Source organism: Notamacropus eugenii, chromosome 1 (assembly GCF_028372415.1).
Source record: "Notamacropus eugenii isolate mMacEug1 chromosome 1, mMacEug1.pri_v2, whole genome shotgun sequence".
NCBI classification, from domain to species: Eukaryota; Metazoa; Chordata; class Mammalia; order Diprotodontia; family Macropodidae; genus Notamacropus; species Notamacropus eugenii.
Window position 1 is genome coordinate 127,379,303 of NC_092872.1, and position 26,031 is coordinate 127,405,333.

The following is a 26,031-nucleotide window of genomic DNA, read 5'->3' on the forward strand; positions in this document are numbered from 1 at the left end:
TATTAACCTAGTCATTTACCTCTTTTTTGTTCTTCCTTTCCTCCCATTCATAATATACTTCAGTGCATGCTATAACCTTTTAATATTTTTTTAAAGTCATTTGCATTTTTAGATAGCATTTCTCTTTTTAGATTTGTCACTTTAGAGCAGAGAATTTACTTACTACTTTTTTTTTAACATAATGCTTTACTTCAGAAAAATTGGAGCTGTGTTACTTACCATTATAATTTGTTTTACTTTACTGGAAAAATAATTGTGCTGATAGAAAGAGCACTGAGTTGGAGTCAGAACTTCTGGGTTCTAATTCCAACTTGGCTACCAGTTGTATGGCCTGGGAGAAAGGAATTCACCTCAGTTCTTATAGGCAAGACATTCTGCAAACACTTTCCAGGAATCACCAGTCTGGAAATTTAAACCTCAGAGACATCTGAGTTCCTCTTCATTTGGAACTTATAAGTAAATAGAAACAAAGTGATAACTCTGTATTGGGAGATAGGATCTATCTGCTGGGAACTCAGCTGAGGAAATGTGGAAAATTGATTATGTCTTCAAACAGAAATCCAAAAGGTGATTAAGATTCCTTCCACTCCATTCTTGAAGGCAAAAAAAGATAAGGAATACTTAAACTTTGAATTCATCAAACTAATTATCAGTAATTATTCATATTATAGAAGGATTTTTCTGCTTTATAAGAGGATTCACAAAGAAACAGAATCTCTTAGTGAATGGGCTTCCCTCGTGTATTTAAATGTTTACTTATATATTAATTACTGGACAGGAAGCTGGAGGTAAAGGAGGGGAGAGGATCTTAAAAAAGTTCACTACTAACTAAAGATCACTGAGAAATGGAATTAAAGCACTGCCTCTGAAAAGTGTTACAAAAAAAATTTAAAGGAGAAATATTTAGTTTACAACAAATTTTTAAAGAACACATTGACTGGGTAAAGCATGGCACACCTATATCCATAAACATATCAGTGTCTGTATATGCTCTTACACAGATATATAATTTTGTCCATTTTGCAACAGTATACAGTTTTATTTATTCCCAAATAAAATAAAAATGTGTTTATTAATAAATTACCTTAGCTGTTAAAGTAGACAAGATCATTTTGTAAAGAGGAAGCTGTTGGCTATTTTAAAATCTGAAGTAGCAAATAATCTTTTCTTCCCTGAATAGTGCTGCCTTCAGCAAATGAAGTGGTAATTCCTAATAAATGAAATTTCTTAAATTACAGATAGTAGACTTTTGTCCGTCTTTTCCCTAAATACTCAATGCACTGTTGCACAGCAACAATTTAGATTTTTTCCCATGTTTCTTTTTTGTAAAGTTGAGAGTTTGAAATCTACATTCCTTTAGCTGGGCTTGGGAATTCTGCTGGAACCAAAGGTGCAAATAACCATTGTAGAAATCAGCAGCTGTAAGTTTTTTCTTGAATATAACTGACCGTATGCCAATCCAGCCACCCTGCAGAGAGGATAAGATACATAACAGTAAGACCAGGCAGTTACAGAGAATACCAAAGCTTAGTTTGATAGAAACTCTTAAATAAAACAATTATTTCCTTAGTACCTAAACACAAAAGGCAAAGTCGTAAATCCTGCAGGCTGGTTACATAAACACAGTCTTATCCTATATTAGCTTAATACCTAAGGCAGGAGAGACAGACACAAAACCAGAATGCATACACATAACGTACAGATAGTAGAGCAAAAAAAAATTAAACTGAGATATGGATGAACAGAAAGGTACATACATACAGTCAACATAATCAAGAGAAAATCTTTTAATTGAGAGATCAGAAATAATAATCATTAAATGGAAAAAAAAATTCCAAGCAAACAATTTCTCGGGGTAACTATGCCAGATTCCTATCTGAGGCTAACATAAATGTGTCTTAAAATACCCAGCAATCAGGTCTCCACCAATCCTAAATAGCAAGTCAATCAGGAATACAAGTACAGATTTCAAAAGGACTGTATTTTGTGCTATGAAACTAAAGCTATATTACTTAGGAATGCAAAACAAAAACTATTTTCTTCCCTAAGAAAGAACTAAAATCACTGAATGTCATTTCTTTTTTAGGTATCACAAAGAACTATTCTGTATACTTTCTACCTATCATATTCTAGTTACTTGTCACCCTTTAACACAATTTTAAACTCCTTGACAGCAAGGACTGTGCTTCATTCATCTGTGCATTCACTACACAATTCAACAAACTTTATTACATCCCTATTATATGCAAGACATTATGAGAGATGCTGAGGATACAAAGACAAAACTGAAACAATACTGTCCTGTTAAAGTTCACTTTCGATCAGTGGGTAGAGATGTATAGGGATAAAAAAAATGCACAATAACCTGAATATTCCCAACTGGAGGGGTTCCCCAGGAAGAATTCCCTGAAACAATGGTAGCATATAAGCTTAATATTGAAAGACAATAAGAATTCTGAGAGGGAGAGATAGAAACAAGGGGGACAGTTTGCTGAAATGCAGATGGGAAAGAAGGAGTGATGAGTTGGGGGAATGGACAGTTCATTTTGGCTGGAAAATAGAGTGTGTGAAGGGAAAAAATGTGAAATAAAGTTACAAAGGTGACTGGAACATCTTAAAAGTCAAGCTGAGTAGTTTGTATTTTATCCTAGAAACATTAGGGAGCTACTATAGATTTCTGAGTAGGGGAACACCTTAGAGTATTACTTTGCTAGATATATAGAAGGAAGATAAGATTACAGAGAGGACAGCCTAGAAATAAGTAAAGAAACTGAGGTGCCAACAGTCCAGGCAAAAGGTATGCTGAGCCTGAAGTAGAATGGTGGCCATATCTTCCCCTGAACCTAACACAGTACATTACATAAAAATAATTTAGTAAATGCTTATTAAAATTGTTATTGCTGCACATCCTTTCAGATTTTCAGTTAGCAATGTGTGCTTAACTAAATCTCTTTGATTAATATCACTTAACAAATAATGCTCTAGATTAAATGGCTTTGAAGAAAATTGAAGAGAATTTCTTTACTGTTTAAAACTAATATAGCTAAATGGAATAAGCAATTACGTGCGTACAGGCCTGAGATGGTAAAGATAATCAAATGAAATATTATAACAACAAAGAAAACTATACCTTGCAACAAACCAAGAGTGTTTGTGATTGTTTGTGGTATATAATTGTTCCTGGAAGAACAGTCTGTCCTGTTAATTTCTGATCTGAAAAAGGAAAGAGAAAAAAAAGGAGCAAATATTCTTGCAGCTTTATGGCTGCTTAATGAAAATGAGGGGAAAAGTTTTTTAAATGATCTTAGGATAGACCAGAAATTGGATAGAACTGCTGGATGAAAAGCAACAAGTGTTTCTCCCAACACTGCCATTTTATGCACTAATATCTCAAAGTCTGCACCCTGTGTGATTCATTAATATAATCAGAAATTTTCTAACACAGAGGATAGAATGAGTCTTGTTAAAAATATAATTAAGTGAGCAGGCCAAAAAGTCAATCTCAATGTGTTAACTGACCATTTTTTTGATACAACTACTGATTTGAGGAAAGGGAGATAAAAGGGTTTGGAACTCTGATGATACCTCAAATCTCAAATGAGACCCATATAAGACTTAAATATTGGAAAAGTACAAATAAGTGGTCTGGGCTTGAGGACAGTAGGACTGTACAATTTGTGGCTGAAAAGCCTTCCCCCAATAAAAGTATTTGACAAGTTGCTCATGGATTTTCATTTATGGCATTCACCTGGATAAAATTTATTATACACTCCAAGGAAAATTCTAACTGCCAACTCTGCCTAATTAATGAAATTACACCTTCCAAACTTGAGTTTTCTATAAGAATTACACTTCAGGCAAGTCTGACCTAAAATATGATACATTTTCAGTTAGGTTAACAAGTAAAAACATTTTTATTTTAATTATTTAAAAGACAGTACCAGCAAGGCCTGGACTATTAGCTTCCACCAAATCCAGAAGTTTAATGGTGTTACCCATCCAAAGTGTCTGCAATGGAATCTGAAAATGAATGCAAAATAAGGATGAAGAAGGAATACACAGCTCCAAAACTTCTTCTCATCAATCTTTAGATGTTATCCAGGTCCACTTAATCTTCTTTTAATGAAGGAAATGGAGGGTGAATCAATGTTGTCTAAGCCTTTTTGGATAGTTTATATATGTAGCCAATTCTTCTTTAACGTAAGGAGTTGCATTATAGGATATATAAGACCCCATCCAGAAAAAATAACCACCAACAAGCATTTATTAAACACCTACTATGGATAGGACACAGTGATGGGTGTTTAGGGGCACTGCACTAAATTGTGTACATAATAAACTGTTTCATTAATTTCTAGGATTTAAAAGAACTTATGAGAAAGACTTTATCTCTCAAATATACAGAATCAGAACAGGTGGCTGAAGGACCTAAATCTGTTTCATGCCATGGAGCAGGTGGTAATAAGAGCATGTGGAGAAACACATGCCATTTAACAGCTTTAGCCTTCAGCCACCTGTTCTGATTTAGCATGTTTGAAAGACAAATTCTTCGTTCTGATAAAAAAAATTCTTAAAGTAAAAAATACACACATTTTCATTAAGGCAGTAAACACTTTTTTTTTTTTAAGAATACAACAAATTCAATTTCAGACACTGTGGGGTTAAGATCTTTTTAAGATTTAAAAAATAGCCCTTTTGGTTCCTTGTCCATAACATAAAAGAGTTCATTATGGTTTTAGAAAACTTAAGCGTCTGAAACATTTAGGAACTGAAGTAAACCAAAGAAATCTGAAAAGCCCAATATAGTTTCTTTCTCTTCTGATCACCTCCCCCTACCAGCCCTACCAGTATAACACAGATTTACACAACACACTTTCACAATTTGAGAATTAGTCATCTCTGACCTTAGGCTAGGTGGTGTGGTATAGATGATGAGGAATGTAGCTCAGTCCAGATTAAAATGTAATCTAGATATATTTAATAAAATAAATAAAAATACAATATAACATAGATAATGCTAATATGTGGTTTTCTAAGTCAATATAAATCTGCCCATTTCTGTTTGAGTTTAATACCACTGGTGTAGTGCATAGAGTGAAAGACGCATAAATCAGAAAAACCTGAGTTCCAATACTGTCTCAGATCTTACAGTGTGAATCTGGACAAATTACCCTCTCAGTCTCAGTTTCCTCATTTGTGAAATGGGGATAAAAATAGCATCTATATGATAGGGTTGTTGTGAGAGTCAAATGATGATACATGTATAGCATTCTGAAAACCTTAAAGTGTTATTTCAGTATTAGCTATTATTGCTACTTCTTCTCCATCCACTCACCGAAAAAAATTAGGGTGTCTCCAAAGCCTTACTTAAAACTGCACTGAGACTTATGGGACACCTTGTATAAACTGTTCTTCATTTCACATTTTCATCAAGAAAACTCATGTCCTTTTGGAGTTCCCAAAAGGTTTCTGAAACATTACTGATAAAGATTTAAATTTACTAAGAATTCTAAATGCCTTAGGCATTGTAGGGGATATTCAGAATACACAGAAACTACTTTCTAGAAGTTCTCATTCTGGGTTATGCCTTATGCAATCTTTAGAACATCTTTAATAGGAAAACTGGCATAGAACCAACAAAAAATGGGTAACTGAATCCAAGAGTTTTAGAAAGACTAACATATGTCACACCTTCAGCATACTTATGGTAATATGAGATTTAAGAACTTGACTGATCATGAAAACAAGTCCATCTTTTGTTTATATCTAATATATTCCTGAATTTAGTCATGCACAGTTCAGTCCTTGTGCAAATATCCAAGAGAGTGATTTCCACACAAAGCTATCAGCCTTACCATGCTGCCAACGGCACGATGAAGCCGGAGTATTTCCTCTGGAGTTTGTTCCTCCCATTTTACACAACTCAAAGCCACAGAGATCTTGGGAGCTATAAAATAACGCCAATGATGAAAATGAACATTTTCATATTTACTTGACTATACAGTCTACAAAGGCATAGACTATGTCTGATCTAAGCTTTGGATCTCCCCTGGTCTAGCTCAGTGCTCTGCCACCGTAGGCATGTAAGACATTTTGTTGAAATATTGAATGTCACGCATTGTACAATGAGGAGAATTGTATCCATTAATATACATTCCAGTTCTCTCCAAAGAGCCTCGTTTCCAAGGGTCACAGTTAACATGACAAACACGTTGAGTAATACGTGTTTCTGTTTAAACAAAAATCAGAAAGAAAGGAACAGGAACACAGGAATGATAACATCATGTGCCAATTTGATCCAGAAAGTGGGATTCTGGACTAAACGTTAATTGTAATGACATTGGGTATAACATTTAAAATTCAGCTTTTCTATTTGCAAAACAAAAACACACCTCTACACCCTGAGCTTCAGAAAAGAGTGAATAAAAAGAGAACAAGTAAATAAGAATACAACATTTTGACACAATTCATCCGGCAATGCCGTATTTTGTCTCTTCCATGGGTGAAACATGATGGTAAAGGAGTTTTGGATAAAGAAATGACTGATCATTTGTGGTATGTGGTTATCAGGGTGGGGTTTGACCTGGGGCTTCAGCTGGTCAGCAGCACACGTAAAACTTTACTGCAGATAAACAACAAACAAGAGGGAAAAGCAAAAGCGCCCATGGCCACGCTCAGCCCAAGGTGGAGCTCCATGCCATTGTCACTTACCGTATGTTACTCCTTCAGCTGGTTGCTGCTTTTCATTTTTTAAGCTTTCAGGTAAGTTTCTCAAAACTGAAATAAGCTACAAAAAAGGAGGTTAAGAAAATTAATATTATACACCAAATTCTGATACTGCAAAATTTCTTTTTATTTCAAAAGAACTGGGAGTGAGGGAGCAGAATTAGCTACTGTACTGGCTTTTTACTGAAATGCTAGCTCAACAATTTTTAATAAGGATCAAACCGTACAATGACACCAATGGAACTACTCTTTTTCTAGTGGTGTTATACTGCGCCAGTCCCAGGACCCTGAGGCTGATGAACCAACAGCATTTTCCAAGTCAATAGCCCAGATGAGGAGTGTAGTTTGTGGTTAAGGTAACTGGTCCACATGGGAAACATTCATTCATTTCCTGAAAAGGCATTATTATGCACTCACCATATACAATATAATGCCATAAACCTGTGTTGATCTTATAGCTGCATGGCTGTAAAGGATCCTAAAAGCTAAAGCCTAAATGTTTGTTTGTTAACTTATTCAATAAGGCACATTTCAGGAAGTCCTTACAGAGCCTAAGAACAAAGCTTTTCTAGCTCTTTGATTACAGAGTATGACTTTCTAGAAGTATTAACAAATGTTAATCCACTCAGATGATTCCCAAGTCACTCTCCATCCATGACCTTAGAACCTGAGCTCCACACCACATCTCCAATTACCCATGGGACATATCTGTTTAAATGCCCCTCCAATACTTAATTACTGATATAATAATAACTAGCATTTACACGGTACTTTAAGGTTTATAAAGTGCTCTGCAATGTAACTTATTTGAAACTTATAAAAACCTTAAGAAGCAGCTGCTATTACTACTCCCATTTTATAGATGAGGAAAATGATACAAACAGAGATTAAGTGACTTGTCCAGAATTACACAGCTAAGACGTATCTGAGGCTGGACTTGAACTCAGGTTTTCCTGACTCCAGGCCCAGTGCTTTATCCAGTGTGCCACTGAGCTATCTCTGCTTAAGAATAGGAGGGGCATAAGAAATTATTTAGTCTAATTTAGTCCTACCCTCTCCTCTGTCCCTCCATTTTACATATGAGGAACCACAGCCTATAAAAATTAACTCACTTGGATAGTAGGTAGCAAAGCTGGGATCTGAACCCAGGTCCTCTGACTCCAAACTCATTCTCCTCTTCTTTCTCTACACCAAGATACTTCCTCAAACTCAACATACCCAAAACAGAACTTCTCTGTTCTACAAAGCCTGCTCTTATTATGACCTGGTTATGTCTGTGTGCAGTACCACCACATCCAGAAGTCTCCCTCTGCTCACCACTTTAGAGATGTAGATGACTCTTTCCTTTGCTGTCTGCCCACCCCCTCCCAGTCAGTTACCAAGCTGTGTTGGCTCTAACTGCTATGTTTCTCAGCTTAGCATATTTTTTCCTGTTGAATCTCAGTAAGACCACCTTATTACACTCCTTGATTGCCATCCACCTGAACTACTGCAAAAGTCTAACTGCTTTTTCTGCCTCAATTTTCTTCATCTTCCTCCAAAATCAATTCATCACAGTGCTACCAGAGTGATTCCTAAAGCACTGCAGAATTTCCTAAAATAGATCTATAATCATTCCAAAGAGTTGGGCCTAATTATCTATGCAGAAAAAAACCTAGTGCATAAAGAATGCCTGTTGTCCAGACATAGACAACATGGTTCACTGAAAAACCCACAGAGCTGGTCCATCAGTATATGTAACTTGGATACATGTGGATGGTAATCTAGGTGAAAAATACAATAGCAGGAGAATGGCTTGAGTTGACTTTGGGAAATTACACAGTGTTTTTAATCATCTAAAGCTTTCCCCAGAAACAAAGGATTATTTTTTTTAAAAGAACAATATTCTTCTGATGCTGTCTGACTCTGGGTCATGGAATACCATTTTTCAAAAACTAAAACTGAAGGTCACCCAATGGCAATGAGATGCTGGGGGGGCAGGGTCTGCCAGTACCATTGAAGAACTGTGCAAGAGAAATGGCATGAATGATGTTAACAAGAAGATACATGACCAAAAAAGAAGATGCCATGGTCATGTGCTGAGAAGGGGCAATAATTAAGGGATAGCCCCTCATACTCATCAAGAGACTTGGGGGAAGGCCCCAGTACAATGGGCAGACATGCTATAGATGCTAATTGGGAAGAGAAGTATGAGTCACACAATATAAAAAGGTGCAGGTGGTTCATGTACTGCATCACTGAGATCACAGATCCATCAAATTATCTTTCTCAGAGTCTAACACAGAACTTGGGAATTTAAATGTCTCTTGAAGCTAAATGTTCAAATACAGTACTTGTACCCTTAACCAGGTATTTTTCATTGCCAGATATAGTAATACTAGTAAAAATGGCCCTCAGTCCTGATGATGGACACTCCAACAACACTTGTATGAATGAATGAATATATTTCATCTGGCAAGCAGAACAACACAAACTTGTTCATAACCATGTAAACTTCAAAATATGATGCTTTAATATGATAACAGAAAAGCCATGCTTTACAGCACTCACAGGAATTCCTAATTGCTAGATAGATAGAAGGTTACGTAGTTCAGATTCTCACATATTTTCTCTAAAAACATCTCTCAGCCTTTGTTTAAACTTTACTGACCCTTGTAACTGTTTCCACTGTACAATAAGCACTCATCTACTCCTTTCCTTGGGAACAAGTGTGAGCCCAGCCCTTCAGAATATTTCCACACGTTTTCTTTTCCAATAAAAAGTGGATTTCACTTCACTAAAAGCAAAGTCAGACACTTATGAAGTGCCTACTGTATGCAGAACACTAAGGTAGACAATAGAGAAATACAAAGTTTAGATAAGAGGCAGCTTTTGCCCTTTGGAACTTCAAATTTTTTATGTATATGTTATGATGCATATGCAGCCAACTATAAGAGGTGATAAGTGTGCACATGGTGGAGGCTCAAAACAAAGAACTCTGTAAAGGTTCAGGTGGTCACAGCCAAAGAAGAATCAAGGAAGACTCATGAAAGAGTTGGTGTTTTCTGTGGATTTTAAGGGAAGGCAGGACTTCAAAGCACACAAAAGGGGAGGAAGGATAATTCAGACACAGAAAAGAGGTTAATCAGAGACATCAAAGTAGAAAAAGGAGAAGGAATGTTCCAGGGGAAGAGCAATCGAGTTTGGCTGAGACATAGAGAAAAGGACAAGGAAGCAGGAAGGGAAGAGCTGATGCCAGACTGGGAAGGGTGCTGAGCAAACAACAAAGGGCCACAGAAGGCTTCTGAACCATCTGGATGAGGACCAGGAAAAACCAAGTTGACTGGAACTATAAAGGAAGATAACACAACAAATCTCATGTCTGATACGGGAACCACCTGGGGCATAGCTCTTTACGGTGATGCCCAGGGTCTCATATGGAACAGCGTCAGGTGCCGTCACTAACAACTACTCCTGCTATTTTGCTGAACTCTTTCTGGGGCTTTGGGGCACCTCCCCCCCAACTCTGATCTGTATATGCTCTGATTAATTTTATTGTTCTATCTTACAATCTTGCTTGTACTGTCTCTCTGGTTCTGACTAGTCTACATGAACATCTGTGTATGTTACTGTGGGGGAAGGGCAGAGGAGGGGAAAGCTGGGTGGTGCAGTGGATAGAGTGCTGGGCTTGGAGTCAGGAAGACATCTTCCTGAGTTCAAATGTGGCCTCAGAAACTTACTAGCTGTGGGACCCCAGGCAAGTCACTTCACTTTGCCTGTTTCCTCATCTGTAAAATGAGCTGGAGAAGGATATGGTGAACCATCCCAGTATCTTTGCCAAGAAAACACCAAATGGGCTCATGAAGAGTCTAACACGACTGAAAATGGCTGAACGATAACAGGCTGATGGTTGTTAAAACAAAACTTATGAATTTTTTTTTTAAAGTTTTTGGGCAAAGGGATAAAATGATCAGATTTATATCTAAGAAAGATTAATTTGACAATAGTGTAAAAGCTGTACTGGAGAAGGGAGAGAGAGTCAACATAAAATTCTGTAACAGTACAGGAGGGTAGAAATAAGGGTCTTTCCTAGAGTGGTGGCAATGGGAATAGAGGTAGGATTGACAGGACAATGTAAGCTATTATATAAAAGAGATGGGGGCGAGTTAAAGGTAAGTCAATCAATTAATAAGCATTTATTAAATCCCTACGAAGTGTCCCATGCTATGCTAAGTTATAGAAATGCAAAACCCATAGGAAGGCAGTCCCTGCCTTCAAGGAACTTACATTCTATGGTGTAGACATGTTCACAAATAAATAAATGTAGAATATATGTCAAAAATTATACAGTGATACACAAAGCACTAACAACTGGGGGAAAGGGCAAAGGCTTCTAGAACAGTTCTTCACCTGAGGTCTATAAGATTGTTTTTAGAAATATTCTGATAATAGTATTTTGATATAATTGAATTCCTTTGTAGTCTTATGTATTCTATTTTATGTATTTAAAATATTATTCTGAGAAAGTATCAGACTGCTAAAGGCGTCCATGACACAAAGAAAAGGTAAGAACTCCTGCTCTAGGTGGAGATGTCACTTTAGCTGAGCCTGGAAGGGAGCTAAGGTTTCCGAGAGGAAAAGGGGAGAGCATGACAAACACTGGAGACAAACTGTACAAAGGTAAAGAGGCCAGAAATGGATTGCTATTGAAGAGAATAGCAAGGAAATCAATTTGGCCAGAACAGAGTGTGTGAAGGAAGTTATGTAATCATCCCATAAAGAGAGGTGGTGGTCAAACAAGAAGAGGCTTTAAAAATAAGAGGAATGACATAGTCACCAAAAGTTTTAAATGCAGTAACTGAATTACAGAAAACCTAGCATAGTTTCATCAAGAATAGGTTGGAACAGACTAACTTTGTCTCCTTTTATGAATAGTATTTCTAGAATAATAGATCAGGGGAAAATTGGCTATATTTGCCTAGATTTTAGCAACTCATCTGACAAAGTAACTTGTGCTACTTTTATGGACAAGATGTAGTTATATGGACTGGACAAACAGGAGATTTTGAAGTTGCTGAATTGCTGGACACAAAGAGCAGTTATCGATGGTTCCCTATCAACCTGAGTTCTTTAGTAAATTAACCTAGAAATCATTGCTTGGCCCAATTCCACAAAACATTTTTATCGGTAATAAGGGGAAGGAGAAGGGAGGGAAGGAGGAAGAAGAGGAGATGAAGTTTTTATTTATACAGCACTTCAAAGTCTGAAAAGTCCTTCACATAATCTCATTTGATCCTCATAACAACCTTCAGTGACTGCCTATTGCCCCCAGGATCAAATATAAACTCCTTTGTTTGGTATTCAAAGCTCTTCACAACCTGGCCCCTTTCTTTCTTCCCAGTCTTCTTACACATCACACTCCTTGATGCATTCTACAGTCTAGCCATATGGGTCCGTTGGTTCTTCCTCAAATAGAGCCCTCCGTATCCATGCCTCTGCCCTGGCTGCCCTCCATACCTAGAACACTCACTCTCTACACTTCTACCTCTCAGAAGCCCTGGCTCATTTCAAGATAGCTCAATTATACAATAACAACAATACTATGAAGACAAACAACTCTGAGAGACGCAGAAACTCTGATCAACACAATGGAACCAACCACAGTTCCAGAAGACTCCTAATGAAACCTGCTATCCACGTGCAGATGGAGAGGTGATGGGGTCAGAGTGAATTTCTTTTTTGATGTGGCTAATGCGGGAATTTGTTTTGTTCAACTTGTGTACATTTGTAATAAATGCTGTATCTTGCTTTGTCAATGGATGAGGGAGGGGCAAGTGGGAGACAAAGAATTTGGAACAGAAAATAAAACTGAATAAAAAAAAGATTCAGCTCAAATGCTACTTGTGTAGGAGGCCTTTCTCCATCCCACAACCACAAATGCCTCCCCTGAGATTATCTTTCATCTACGCTGTATATAGTCTGACTATACCTATTTATGTACTTTCTGTGTCCCCCATTACAATGCAAGCTTCTGGATGAGGGTCGATTTTTTTTCTCTGTCCCTAGCATACTGCCTGACACACATGAAGAATTTAATATCTGTTAACTGACGTATTGTTTGAGGTGAATTCTATTACTATCACCATGTTACTGATGAGGAAACTAAGGCTTAGGAATAGTAAGAAACTTGCTAAGAGTCTCACAACTAATAAATGTCTGAGACAGGAACGGAATCCAGGCCTTCTTGACTTCAAGCCCAACACTATCCAGGACAGCGTAATGCCTCTGTCATCAATAACTGAGATCAGGGGTTCAACCAGTCATTGTCAGTGTACGTTTGTAACCCCTGGGGAGTGAAGAATGGTTCAGATTTTACATTTTAAAATAAATGTTTTCTGTCTTTAAAAATGCAAAACACCAAACAAACATTCTTAGCTTGCTGGAGGGGCAGTCAAAATCAGCCCTCTGGTCAGATTTGGCACCTGGGCTACAGTTCGCTGATCCCTGACTTAAAGGCAAAAAATTTATAGACTACACAAAATTGAGGACAATTAACTAATGACAGGGCCATGATGCAAAAATATTTTGGCAAGCATTGTGAAATAGACTGGGAAGTATATAGTCCTGGAAAGCAGCAGGACTTATCAAAACGTGGCAAACGGTTTGGAAGAAGTAGTATGGATACGCAGCATGACTCGAAGGAACTGAGGCTAGAAAGCTGGGATTAGTAACTGGAATGACGGAAATAGAACACTGGCAGTATGTGAATGGTATTACTCAGCTGGCAGAACTACAGTGGACCCTGAAAAGTCAATATACCCCAAGTGTATTGTCTGATATTAATATGCATTTACTGCTGTGTCTAGTCTTTGACCTACTTTACACATTTTATTATGATTTAGGTTTCTACACTTTTTTAATGATCATCATGGACAAATATTCACTAAGCATGCTATGTTCCGGGTAACAGAGTAGGTGGCTGGGGTATGAGGCATTAAGTCATGGTTGAGGAGGGCAATATTGTTCGGATGACAGGACATACAGAATGTAATGCACAACAAACAGTAATATAGCATCTTAGAATTTCAGAGTTAGACAAGATTTTAGAGATCCTACAGTCCTACTCATGGCCTGAGCAGGAATCCCTACAAATCATTCATCCACTGCTTGAAAGTCTTCAGTAATGGGGAACTCATTATCTCCTCAGACAGTCTCTAACTGGTAAAATGTTTTTCCCTACATTAAGCCCAAAGCTGCAATTTTCATTCACTGTTCTTAAACAATTTTAATTCCTTTTCTTCAAAAACCAAATGATCCCAACTTTTTTGATGCTGTTATATTGCTGTCACTTTCCCGTAACTCCCCCTGATCTCAGCAATAAAACTCCCTAACAAAAAAAGCAAAACACATCAACACATTGTCCACAACCAACAATCCTCATTTTGCACCTATTATCCATCATTTCCCACGCCTGACCATCACTCCTCTGACGTTAGGAATGGTCACTGTACTAATCAGCAGGTCAGTGCATAATCAGTTCCTTCAGTTTGGAGTCTCTTCACCATCCCAGTCATCAGTGCTCTTCCATTCAGGTTATCAGTGTCTTTCTAACATAGCTGAATTCAACACAATATTCTAGATGTGGTCTGAGAGAATACAGAGGAACTAGAACCTCCCTTTGTTTCTATTAATGGAGTCAAAGATTACATTATCTTCTTTGACTGCTTTGGCATAGTACTGACTCACAGTGAGCTCAGAGTCAACCAAACCCCTAGGTCTTTTTCAGATGCAATATAGTCTGTCCACATCTCCCCCATTCTGTACATATGTAGTTGATTTTTTTGAACCTAATCCTAAGATTTTAAATTGATATCTATTGAATTTCATGTTAGGTTTATCCCAATGAGATTTTTGTATCCTAATTCTGTCATCTAGCATGTTAACTGTCCTTTGCACATGTGCGTCATTTGATAAGCATGCCATCTGTGCCTACTTCACTAATAAAAACCATGAGACAGGACAGGATCCAAAACAATCTTGTAGCACTTCTCCTTCCATGCCAAAATCAATCCAATAATTACAATTCTTTTTTTAACCATTTATTTTGTCAGTTCTAAAGTCACCTAACTGTTCTATCATCTAGACCACATCACTCCATCTCGTCCATACGGTGGCATACCTGTCAAGTGCCATACCACAAGTCAAGCAAATAAACGTCTAAGAAATCCCCTGGGTCGATCACTCCAGTATGTGAGAGATTAGCAATTTCATTAGCATGGGAGACTCCTGGAATAGAACCAACAGAACTCTCCAACCAAGCAGACCGGAACCTATCTATGATTTCGTACAGAAGTCCTAGGGAGTTCAGTGGGGTATGCAAAACTTAAATGACTTGCCCAGAGTCATGCAACTAGTCAGTGTCAAGGCAGGACTGCAACCAATGTGTTTTCAACTTCAAGTGGAACACTCTATCCACTATACCACACTGCCTATGTGATGCTAATAACATTGCCAAAAACCAAAACGAGCTTAGCCTAACTTAACTTGCTCTTGCCTTACCTGCATTTAGCCAGTCTCCTATTCTAAGAACTTACAAGCTTATATATAACTATATATATCCACATCCACACATATATACCTATATCTATATCTACATACATACGTGTGTGCGTGCGTGTGTGTGTGTAGACAGTACCTTGCTCCTTGGTGCAAAATACAATACTTGTGAAAATTTACATGTCACTTTCTGGTGGTTCTGATGACTTGATAAAGGCAGAACTCTTGGGTAAACAAAATGTAACCTTTTGGGAAAGAAATATAAAAAGAAACAATGCCTTTTCTAATCTTATTTCCATGAACGATAAACCTCCTTTAATGACATGTAAACAGTAGATCTCATTTATAAAGTGCTTTTCCTATAACAACCCTGTGAAGTGGATAATGCAAGTGTTATCATCTCCTTTTTAGAGATGAAGTAACTAAGGTTAAGTGGTTTGCTTTTAAAGTTACTAAGTACTGCAGTTGGTATCTGAACCCAAGTCTCCAAAAACCAAGTTCAATATTCTTTACATTTCACTCCATATCCCCTCCAAAAAAAGGATACAAATTACTAAGTACACTGACTATGTTGTACAGCTTTTCTAACTGAATAAGCTAACTGAATTAACTGAATCTAATCGAATAATGAAATGAGTGGCGCTAAAGAAGTTTGGAGAAAGGAGAGATCATCGAAGACTGCAATAAGCAGGGAATACTTGCGAGAAAGTGGAGCTACAGCTGTACAGGCAGTGTAAACCTTTGATTAGAAAAGAGAGAGGAAGAAGCCATTTCAGGGAATGGGAACAACAGGTGCAAAGGGAGTGAGGCAACAAAGCTCTGGGTGTGTTTGAAGAATGCTAAATCTTAGGCCAAAGTATAGGGAAAAAATGAAAGAGAGAAGGCTAGAGAGGTAGAGAGGACCATGAATGCCAGTGTAATTAACATTTAAACAGCAAAAAACCGAATCACTTTTTTCCCCCCTCAAAGAAGTTTAAAATACCTCATCATTCAATTCAGGAAGTATTTACTAAATGCCTATATCTAGGAGGCAAACACAAAACTGAAAATAGTTCCTGTCATCAAAGAGCTAATTGTCTACATGATAAAATGTATTAGGGTCTTAGGCAAAACCTCTATGTGATTGATTGAAAGAAAATTACAAAGGGATGTGGGAGAACTTACCATGCTGGCACCCAACTTCGATAATACTGTTTCCAATTCCTTTGCTGTGCACTGAGGTGGTACAGGAATTACTTCTTGCTTAATAATTGGACCTACATCGAACCTAACAGACAAATTAAAAGGAAAATCAGTCTTACTGACAATACTTGTAAAGAATAACACATCTCATTCACATTTCTGTCCTCCTGAGCTTTTACTAAAGACACAGAAACATGACCTACAGGGAGGGGCTGACACAGAAGACTAGTCTAACTAGTACCTGACAGCTATCTCTAACATCAAAAATAAAGAGAGAAATACGATAGTTTAATAGATGATCTGTTTTTGACAACAAAAATAAATACAGAATTGAGAGGCAGAACAGACTGGCATAAACTAGTCTGTAAATTTAATTTGTTTTAAAATTTACATTTTTTTCTGAAAAAGAGAAAAAAAGCATATGTTTATAAAAAATATAACAAAAATGAAATTACCTTCAGCCAGATGGCAAAGGAAAGATGATCTTTTACTACAAACATGTTTATCTTTCTTTACTAAAAATACAGAGCACAAGGTTTATCATTCACGGAAATAAGATTAGAAAAGGCATTGTTTCTTTTTATATTTCTTTCCCAAAAGGTTACATTTTGTTTACCCAAGAGTTCTGCCTTTATCAAGTCATCAGAACCACCAGAAAGTGACATGTAAATTTTCACAACAAGTATTATATTTTGCACCAAGGAGCAAGGTACTGTCTACACACACACACGCACGCACGCATGCACATGTATGTATGTAGACAGAGGTATAGACATATGTGTGTGGATGTGGATATATATAGTTATATGTGTGTGTGTATGCCTTCATATACTTTCATGTATGCTGACAGCAGATATAGGCCGTAAGACCTAGCTTCAAGAACAAAAGTTTAAACTGAACAATTAGTGAATTTTTAAATTGTTCTTCTATGCTATACACATTAACTGATACGTAATTAACATACGTAAAATTGCTATATTTAACTTTCACTTTTGAAGTATGTAGTATAGAAATCTAACTAGCATTCAAAAGCAAATTTATAACAACTATATTACATAATTAACATTATTCTTTTTTCATCCTTTGAGAAACAATAGCTATTACAAACAAGAATGTAAGTTCTGGTCTTTGATAAGCAGAGTTAAGTCCGCATCATTTGAGAGAATTACCAAAAAAGAGACACTTGTTTGGAATTTAATTTCTAACAGTCTAAATTCAAAAGTTTAAAAACTGTACAAAGACTTCGTGAAGGGCCTGTATGCTCTAAAAAATAAAGAATGTATAATTTAAGGTTTGATGTTTAGGATATAAAAAATCAGCAAATCTCCATTTTTATGGAGATAAAAAGCTAACTTTCACACTGTGAAATTGGAGAGATGGGTTAATAGCTAAGCATCATTAGAAAAGCATACATAAAGATACTGACATTTTAAAAAAAGGAAAGTTGCTGTACCTTTTAGGTTTGATTTGCATAATTGTTACCCCAGTAACTGTATCTCCATGAAGCACTGTATGGACTACAGGGGCAGGACCTCGCCATCTTGGGAGATAACTGGGATGGACATTCAGTATGCCACTGGATTAGAAAATTTGGGAATTAATGTATATGTGGGTTTATAACTTACTCTTAGATAAACTGTTACATGACTTTAAATAACATTTTTTCTGATTTATGGAAAACTGCTTTCACTGAGAACTTAATAAAAAATTATTTTTTTAAAAGATCTATTACAATGTGAAGGAAAAGATCTCAAGATTCATTATGCATTATTCCACCAAAATCATGGACAGTGTGAATTATGTTAATAATTTATCCAGACACGGACTACGTTCACTTCATCCAAACCATCCAAAGCAGTTTTTCTCTATCTCCGTTACATTACCTGTTTCACTTCTATATTTTTACCTTTAATGTAAATATTTTATTGCTCTTTCTGTTTATACTGCACATGTCTATCTATGACAATCTGTGTATTTGTGTGTTTTGGTAAACTCCTATAGGTTTTGGACCATTATTAATTTACTTTAGTAATAGTGCCTAGCACAGTGCCACCCAAAATTAAACATTTACTGCTTTTTGGTGGTGATGACTCATCCCAATAAGTCCTTGCTTGTTTTTTGTTATTTTTAATGACAAGCAGCTTCTGTGAGATCAAAGGAAAGAAAATTAAAGTTCAAATAGTAACTACTACACCTTAAAACACCAAGTTCATCTATAATGACTATTGATTTCTAAATTTCTTTAATTTCTAAATTTCTTTAAAAGAGAACTTACTATGGAAACTTAAGAATGAGTTCCTCATTCAAAAGACGACCAAATGAAGCCACCACTCCAACATCGAACTCTCCAGATGCCACATCGGGCCATTCATACACTGGAAGCTGAGCCTGAAGGGCATAACTTTTCACCGGCCGTCCTTTTGGTGAAGTGGAAGGCACTGTGACCACCTCCAAATTTTCTATTAACTGGTCCCCTTTATTTTCCCTTAAGTCGGTAAGAAAGGAAGGAAAATGCCAAGGTTAGTGAGTGATATACAATATAGCTGAATGAAAATACTATACTTTGTTACACATATGGAGTGCCCCTTTTTGACTGAACCAGTAAAAACATGCAAGGTTAGATGCTTAAACCAAAAGGCTGAGTTAAAGATTTAGGTTCAGGGTGAAAGCCAGATGAAATAGTCAATATGTTTGAATAGCTTAAAGAAACACGGTTTTTATTTACTTTCAACTACGGGATACAATATAAGTCAACCTATAAAATGTTATCGCATTAGTAAGTAAAATAACAAAAGTTCATGAAAAACTTACGCCAGAGTCACAAAATCAGTCAGAATATTTTATAAAACATGACATATGTCCTAATAAGTGCTCAGTATTTTATTCAATGAGAATTACGGCAGTAGTGTCCAACTCCCAGTCTCAGCCCGGTCCAAACCAGGTTAAAATGTAACAGAAATGTTTAACACAACAAAAGAACATATACAGTGTAACACAGATGATGCCAATTGGCGGTTTTCTTCGTTAGTCTGCCCAAGGTTGTTTCTATTTGAGCTGGACTCCACGGACGCACAGGACTGGGAGGCAGCAGGACGCCTACGTGTTTGGGGTCGGCAGGACCTGGCTTGAAAACCCACTTACTACCTAGTGACCTGAAGATCTTCAGGCCCAAGTTTTCTCATCCCCTGCAGAATCTGGATAAGACAAAGCACCTAGCTCCCAGGGAAATAACGTATGTAAAAAGACGGTGCCGACGCCAGGGTACTGGGGCAGTTACCAGGCGCGGAGGCCGCGGCCTCCGAAGGAAACACGTAAAAGGACCGGGGCAGAAGGCTCTCAGTGACCACACAAGGCGTGTGTCCGGCCCGCGAGCACTGGGAACGTATTGGTCTGCCTGGGGTTGCGCCTTCTGGCAGGCCGTGGAGTCCCCGGACCCCTTCTCGGGATATTTTTAAAGGCACAAAATTCCCAGGATTCACAATCGTAACAGCTAGCACCGACACGACTCATTGGACCTCACCACAGCCCGGCCTCCGGTACCTGGCCGCGCTCAGCGCCCGCAGCGCCTCCCGGGCGAAGTCGTCGGTGCCGAAGAAGAGCACCCGCCAGGGGGGCCGCTCCCGGGCTCGGGGCCGGGCCGCCGAGCCATCTCCTAGGCCGGGGCTGGAGGCCCGGCCGCGCCACTGGTGCGCCGGCCTCCTCGGGGAAGCGCAACACGAGCGGCAGGCCGAGGCCGGAGCCAGAGGCGGAACCGGCAAGCGCCAGGTCGGCAGCAGCGGCCTCATCGCGCAGACGTCGGCTCGCGGCCCACACTGCGCGTGCGTACGCTAGGGGCGGGGCCTCACGGGGGCGGGGGCCTCCATTGACTAGGAGGGGAGGGGGAGGGGCGCCCTCTTGTGGCAAGAAGCCATCAGAGGTTGCTATAATGCCAAGAATTGGATTAAGGAAAAAATGAATGAATAATTTTTTTTTTATTCTGAACTTAACAAACTTAAAAAACACCAAATGAAATGAACATTTCCATATACAAAGTAGAACAGAAAAATAGGATTATGTAAGTAACTTCAAATCTCTACGCTGTACTTCATATTTTCACTTAGGTATGTGATCAGTTCAGCATGTAACTTTCAAAGCTGTCTGTACATTGAAAAATGCTGCACTGACCCTCATTCTCCTCCATTCCCCTCACCCCTTTCCCTCTAATGGAGAAAACAAACAACAAAACTCTTGTAACAAATATGCTAGTCAAACAAAATAAATCCCCAGAGTCCCCATGTCTGAAAACGTGTGTCTCCCTCTGCACCACGTCTCTGCTGGGAGGTGGGTTCTTCTGGAACCACGTCTGGCCATCACACTGAGCAGAGATCTGAAGACTCTCCAATGTGTTTTTCTTTGCAGTGTCCTCCTTGTTCACCTTCTGTTCATTCGCTCTGTATTAATTCACACAAATATTTCCAGGTCTCTCTGAAACTGTATTTCCTCATTTCTTATAATTAAATGATATTCGTATGCCATAACTTGTTCAGTCATTCTCCAGTTGATGGGTACCTCCTTAGAAGACAGGGTTTTTGCTATGACAAAATGACTTTTTGGCATCTTTTTCTTCTTTCTTTGCATTCTTTGAGGTATAGATCTAGCAGTCATATCATTGGGTTAAAGAGCATGCACAGTTTAGCAGCTTTTTGGTGTCTGGCACATTTACACCTTCTGAAGCTAAAATTTTAATCCAATGACTTCAGGTGTTGTCTGGAATGGTAGGAGCAAAACCCCTCCACCCATACATTAAGCTAGTTTTTCATTTAAATAGGTTTGGTTTTTTTTCTTTTTGGCAAAATACTGGAGTGGTTTGCCATTTCCTTTGTCAGCTCATTTTACAGATAAGGAAACTGAGGCAAACAGGGTAAATCACTTGTCCAGGGCCACACAGTCTGAGGCTGGATTTGAATTCAGGAAGATGTCTTCCAGGTCTTGAGCTCTATACACTATGGCGCCACCTAATTGCCTGCTCACTTCAAGCCTAAACTGAATCCATTGCTTCTAGTCTATCTTGTGAAGCAAAACGGAACAATTTTAATCCCTTTCCCACATGACAACACTTCATATTCTTGAAGATAGATATCATATGCCCTTCTAAACCCTTCTACTGGCCTGTATTATCAAGGGGCTCCCTTGCTTTCCACATTCATATTCATTCATTCAATAAAGATTTATTAATCACCTACTATGGGCCAGGCACTGTGCTAAGAGCTGGAGATACAAAAGAGGGAAAAGACAGTCCCTGCCCTCAAAGGGTTTACAATTTAATGGGGGAGACAACATGTAAACAAATATATACAAAGCAAGTTGTAGACAGGATAAATAGGAAATAACAGGGAAAGGCCTGGAATTAAGAGACGGCAGGGAAGGCTTCATAGAGGAGGCGAGATTTTGGCTGTAATTTAAAGGAAGCCAGAGAGGTCAGTAGTCAGAGTGGTGGAAGGAAAGCATTTCAGATATTTGGGATAGCCAGAGAGGATGCCCAGAGTTAGAAAATGGAGTGTCTTGTTTGAGGACCAGCTAGAAGACCAGTGTTCCTGGCCTCAAGTGTATGTATCGGGGAATAAGGTGTAAGAAGATTAGAGAAGTAGTAAAGGCTAGGTTATGAAAGCCAAACAGAGCATTTTGCATTTGCACCTGGAAACAATAGGAAGCCACTGTAGGTGTGTGTGTGTGTGTGTGTGTGTATGTATGTGTGTGTATGTATGTGTGTGTGTGTGTGTGTGTGTGTGTGAGAGAGAGAGAGAGAGAGAGAGAGAGAGAGAGAGAGAGAGAGAGAGAGAGAGAGAGAAATGGTCTTTTCCTCCTTTCTTAGAGCAACCCCCTTACCAGTACTTGCCCCCCCACCTCTTTTCACTTATTGAACAATTGATCTGCTGGTTGGGTATCCATTTCTTTACCACCAGTTTTTCTCTTTAATTTTCAGTATGTTTTTTTTTGTTTCCTTTTGTTTCTTTCACTCTAATAAAACTATATTGTAGAAAGTGACTATGTTTATCAACCCCAGTGTGCATCCTTGCTTAGCTTCCTCACAACTGATATATTTATCCAAATAGGTCTGGGGTTCTTTTGCCCTAATTGGCACATTTGTAAAGTGAAAAATTTTTGTTTGCTGCTGAGGAATGTGATGGGATATGCCTATGCTGTAAGAAATGACAAATGAGATGCATGCAGAACAGTATGGAAAGAACTACATGAACAGATACAGAGTAAAGTAAGCAGAGTCAAGAAAACACTGTACACAATAACTATAGCAACCTAAATGAACACCCATGTAAAAAAAAAATCAAAAGTGAATGCAACAAAATTACAAGATCAAGTGGCACTCAAATAAGGAGATATGGGAGGACACTCCTAATCCACCCCCTTCATTGAAGTCCTCCAGTATTGCACATGGCCCATGTTTTTTAATTTCTTCAATGTATTGATTGCTTGTGCTATTTTTTCCTCTCTCTCTCTCTCTCTGTTTCTGTCTGTCTGTCTGTCTGTCTCTCTCTACTCTTTTCTTGGTCTTTAAAATATGCCATCTCTTATGTGGGTTGGTTGTGTCGGAGAGGAGAACAGGTACTGGGGAAAGCCATGATGATGCAAAATACCAGAAGACATCAATAAAAACGTATTCTAAAAAACAGCGACAGTGTAAACCTGAAGTTTGTGAGTCATTCAGGTGACTGGTCCTGGCAGAATCCTGGCAGAAATGACCAGCTTCTGGGTGGACCCCAAATGTGTTGTAATAGGTCACAAATCAGGACAAAGGGGATACAAGTGACTAAGTCATATACTGACACATATTCTCTCTACTTTTTTTAAAAGGTCATTAAACTATAAATAAGTGTACTTCCTCTGATTGTGAGCAGAGATTCTTTTCCATAAAATGGCTCATTGCATCCTCAGTCTTTGTCCTATCAATCTATACTCTAATTTATAACTTTAGGCCTGACCTTCAAAATGACCCCTCCAGTTTTTTATCTACTGCCCCTTCAAGGCACTCAAAACTGAATATGTCATCTTCTCCTCAAAGACATCCATTCCTCCTCTTTGAAAAACTGAATGGTGTAGTGGAATGAGGACCTAGGCTTAAATCCTTGCTTGAAACCTATTAGTTGTGTCACCTTGGACAAGTCACTTTCTCTCAGCCTCAGTTTCCTCATTTACGTGTGTTAAGTCATTTTTCAGTTATGTCTGACTCCATTTCCTTAATTTTACAAATAGGGAAACTGAGGAAAGCTGACTTGACCAGCTAGTAAGTGTCTAAGACCAGATTTGTACTCAGGAAAATAAGTCTTCCTCACTCCAGGCCCCACATTCTCTATCCATTGCACCACGTAGCTGCCCTTTCCTCATTTATAAAATGGAAGAAATAGGCTAGATGCTGTTTAAGGTAATTTCCTTTCAGCTCTGTCTGTGGTGCCACCATTCTCATTGTCACCTAGATTTAGAACCTTTCAGAACTGTATCCTTCTTCAAATTCTAATACGCAAAGAAGAAACAAAGTTATTACTCTTTGCAGATGATATGAAAATTACTTGAAATAATAAACAACTTTAGTAAAGTTGCAGGATATAAAATAAACCCAGATAAATCATTGACATTTCTACATATTACTAACAAAGCCCAACAGTATGAGACAGAGAAATTCCATTTAAAGTTACTGTAGACATTATAAAATATTTGGGAGTCTACATGCCAAAACAAACCCAGGAACTATATGAACACAATTACAAAACACTCTTTACACAAATAAAGTCAGATCTAAATAATTGGAAAAAATATCAATCACTCATTGGTAGGTTGAGCTAATGTGGTAAAAATGGCAATTCTACATAATTTAATTTACTTATTCAGTGCCATACCAATCAAACTAGTAAAAATTTATAAAGCTAGAAAAAATAATAGCAAAATTCATCTGGAAGCAAAATGTCCAGAATATCAAGAGAATTAATGGAAAGAAATGCAAGGGAAGGTGGCCTAGCTGTACCAGATCTTAAGTTATATCACAAAGCACAAGCATCAAAAATACTTGGTACTGGCTAAGAAATAGAGTGGTGGATCAGTGTAATAGGCTAGGTACACAAAATAGTCAATCATTACAGTAATCTACTATTTGATAAGTCCAAAGACTAGCTTCTGGGGTAGGAATTCACTATTTAGCCAACACTGTTAGGAAAACTGGAAAATAGTATGGCAGAAACTAGGCAAAGACTAATATCTTACATCCTACACCAAGATAAAGTCAAAATGGGTACATGATTAGATATAAAGGCTGAACTATAAGCAAACTAGGAGAGCAAGGAACTGTTTTCCTGTCAGATCTGTGGAGAAAAGGGAAGAATTTGTGACCAAATAAGAGATAGAGAACATTATGAAATGCAAAATGGATAATTTTGATTATATTAAATTGAAAAGTTTTTGCACAAAGCCAGTGCAACCAAAATTAGAAGGGAGACAGAAAACTGGGAAACAATTTTTAGAGCCAGTGCCTCTGATAAAGGCCCCATTTCTAAAATATAGAGAACTGAGTCAAATTTAGAAGAATACGAGTCATTCCCCAACTGATAAATAGTCAAAGGATATGAACAGAAAGTTTTCCAATGAAGAAATGAAAGCTATCTATAGTCATATGAAAAAATGATCTAAATCACTACTGATTAGAGAAATGAAAATCAAAACAACTTTGAGGTACCACATCACACCTATCAGACTGGCTAACATCACAAAAGAGGAAAATGATAAATGTTGGAGAAGATGTGGGAAAATTGGAACACTAATGCATTGTTGGTGGAGCTGTGAACTGATCCAACCATGCCACTTCTAGGTCTGTATCCCAAAGAGGTCATAAAAATGGGAAAAGGACCCACATGTACAAAAATATTTATAGCAGCTTTTTTTGTGGTGACAAATAATTGGAAATTTAGGGGATGCCCATCAATTAGGGAATGGCTGAATAAGATGTAGTATGTTAATCTAATGGAATACTATTGTACTATAAGAAATAATAAATAGGAGGACTTCAAAAAAACCTGGAAAGATATATATGAACTGATGCTTAGTGAGCTGAGCAGAAGCAAAAGAACATTGTACACAGTGACAGTCGCATGGTATGATGACTAATTTTCTTTTTTTTTTTTAATTTAACTTTTAACATTTATTTTCACACAATTTTGGGTTACAAATTTTCTCCCCTTTTATCCCCTCCCCCCCCCAAACCCAAGCTTTCTAATTGCCCCTGTGACCTATCTGCTCTCTCCTCTATCCTCCCTCCCTGCCCTTGTCTCCATCTTCTCTTTTGTCCTGTAGGGCCAGATAGCTTTCTTGACCCCTTAACCTGTATTTCTTGTTACCCAGTGGTAAGAACATTACATTTGGTCCTAACACTTTGAGTTCCAACTTCTTTAGCTCCCTCCCTCTCCACCCCTTCCCCTTGGAAGACAGGCAATTCAATATAGGCCATATCTGTTTAGTTTTGCAAATGATTTCCATACTAGTTGTGTTGTATAGGACTAACTATATTTCCCTCCATCCTATCCTGTCCCCCATTACTTCTATTTTCTT

General features: G+C 38.0%; 2 protein-coding genes across 2 annotated transcripts in view; one reads left to right on the plus strand and one right to left on the minus strand.

The window, feature by feature from the left end:
• Window positions 1–866: 866 nt before the first annotated feature.
• On the minus strand, window positions 867–20,228 carry MTFMT (mitochondrial methionyl-tRNA formyltransferase). Its single transcript, XM_072614077.1, has 9 exons — window positions 19,984–20,228; window positions 18,719–18,928; window positions 17,897–18,019; window positions 16,426–16,528; window positions 6,712–6,787; window positions 5,856–5,947; window positions 3,942–4,020; window positions 3,131–3,213; window positions 867–1,468 (listed from the first exon to the last, which is right to left on the minus strand). The coding sequence occupies exons 1-9, from the start codon at window positions 20,226–20,228 to the stop codon at window positions 1,265–1,267; spliced, it is 1,215 nt and encodes a 404-aa protein (XP_072470178.1). The 3' UTR covers window positions 867–1,264.
• SLC51B (SLC51 subunit beta) overlaps window positions 20,181–26,031 on the plus strand; it is a 36,918-nt gene continuing 31,067 nt past the window's right edge. Inside the window, exon 1 of the mRNA XM_072614122.1 lies at window positions 20,181–20,261. The gene's annotated coding sequence lies outside the window, so the exon portion shown is untranslated. The remainder of the gene's footprint in view (window positions 20,262–26,031) is intronic.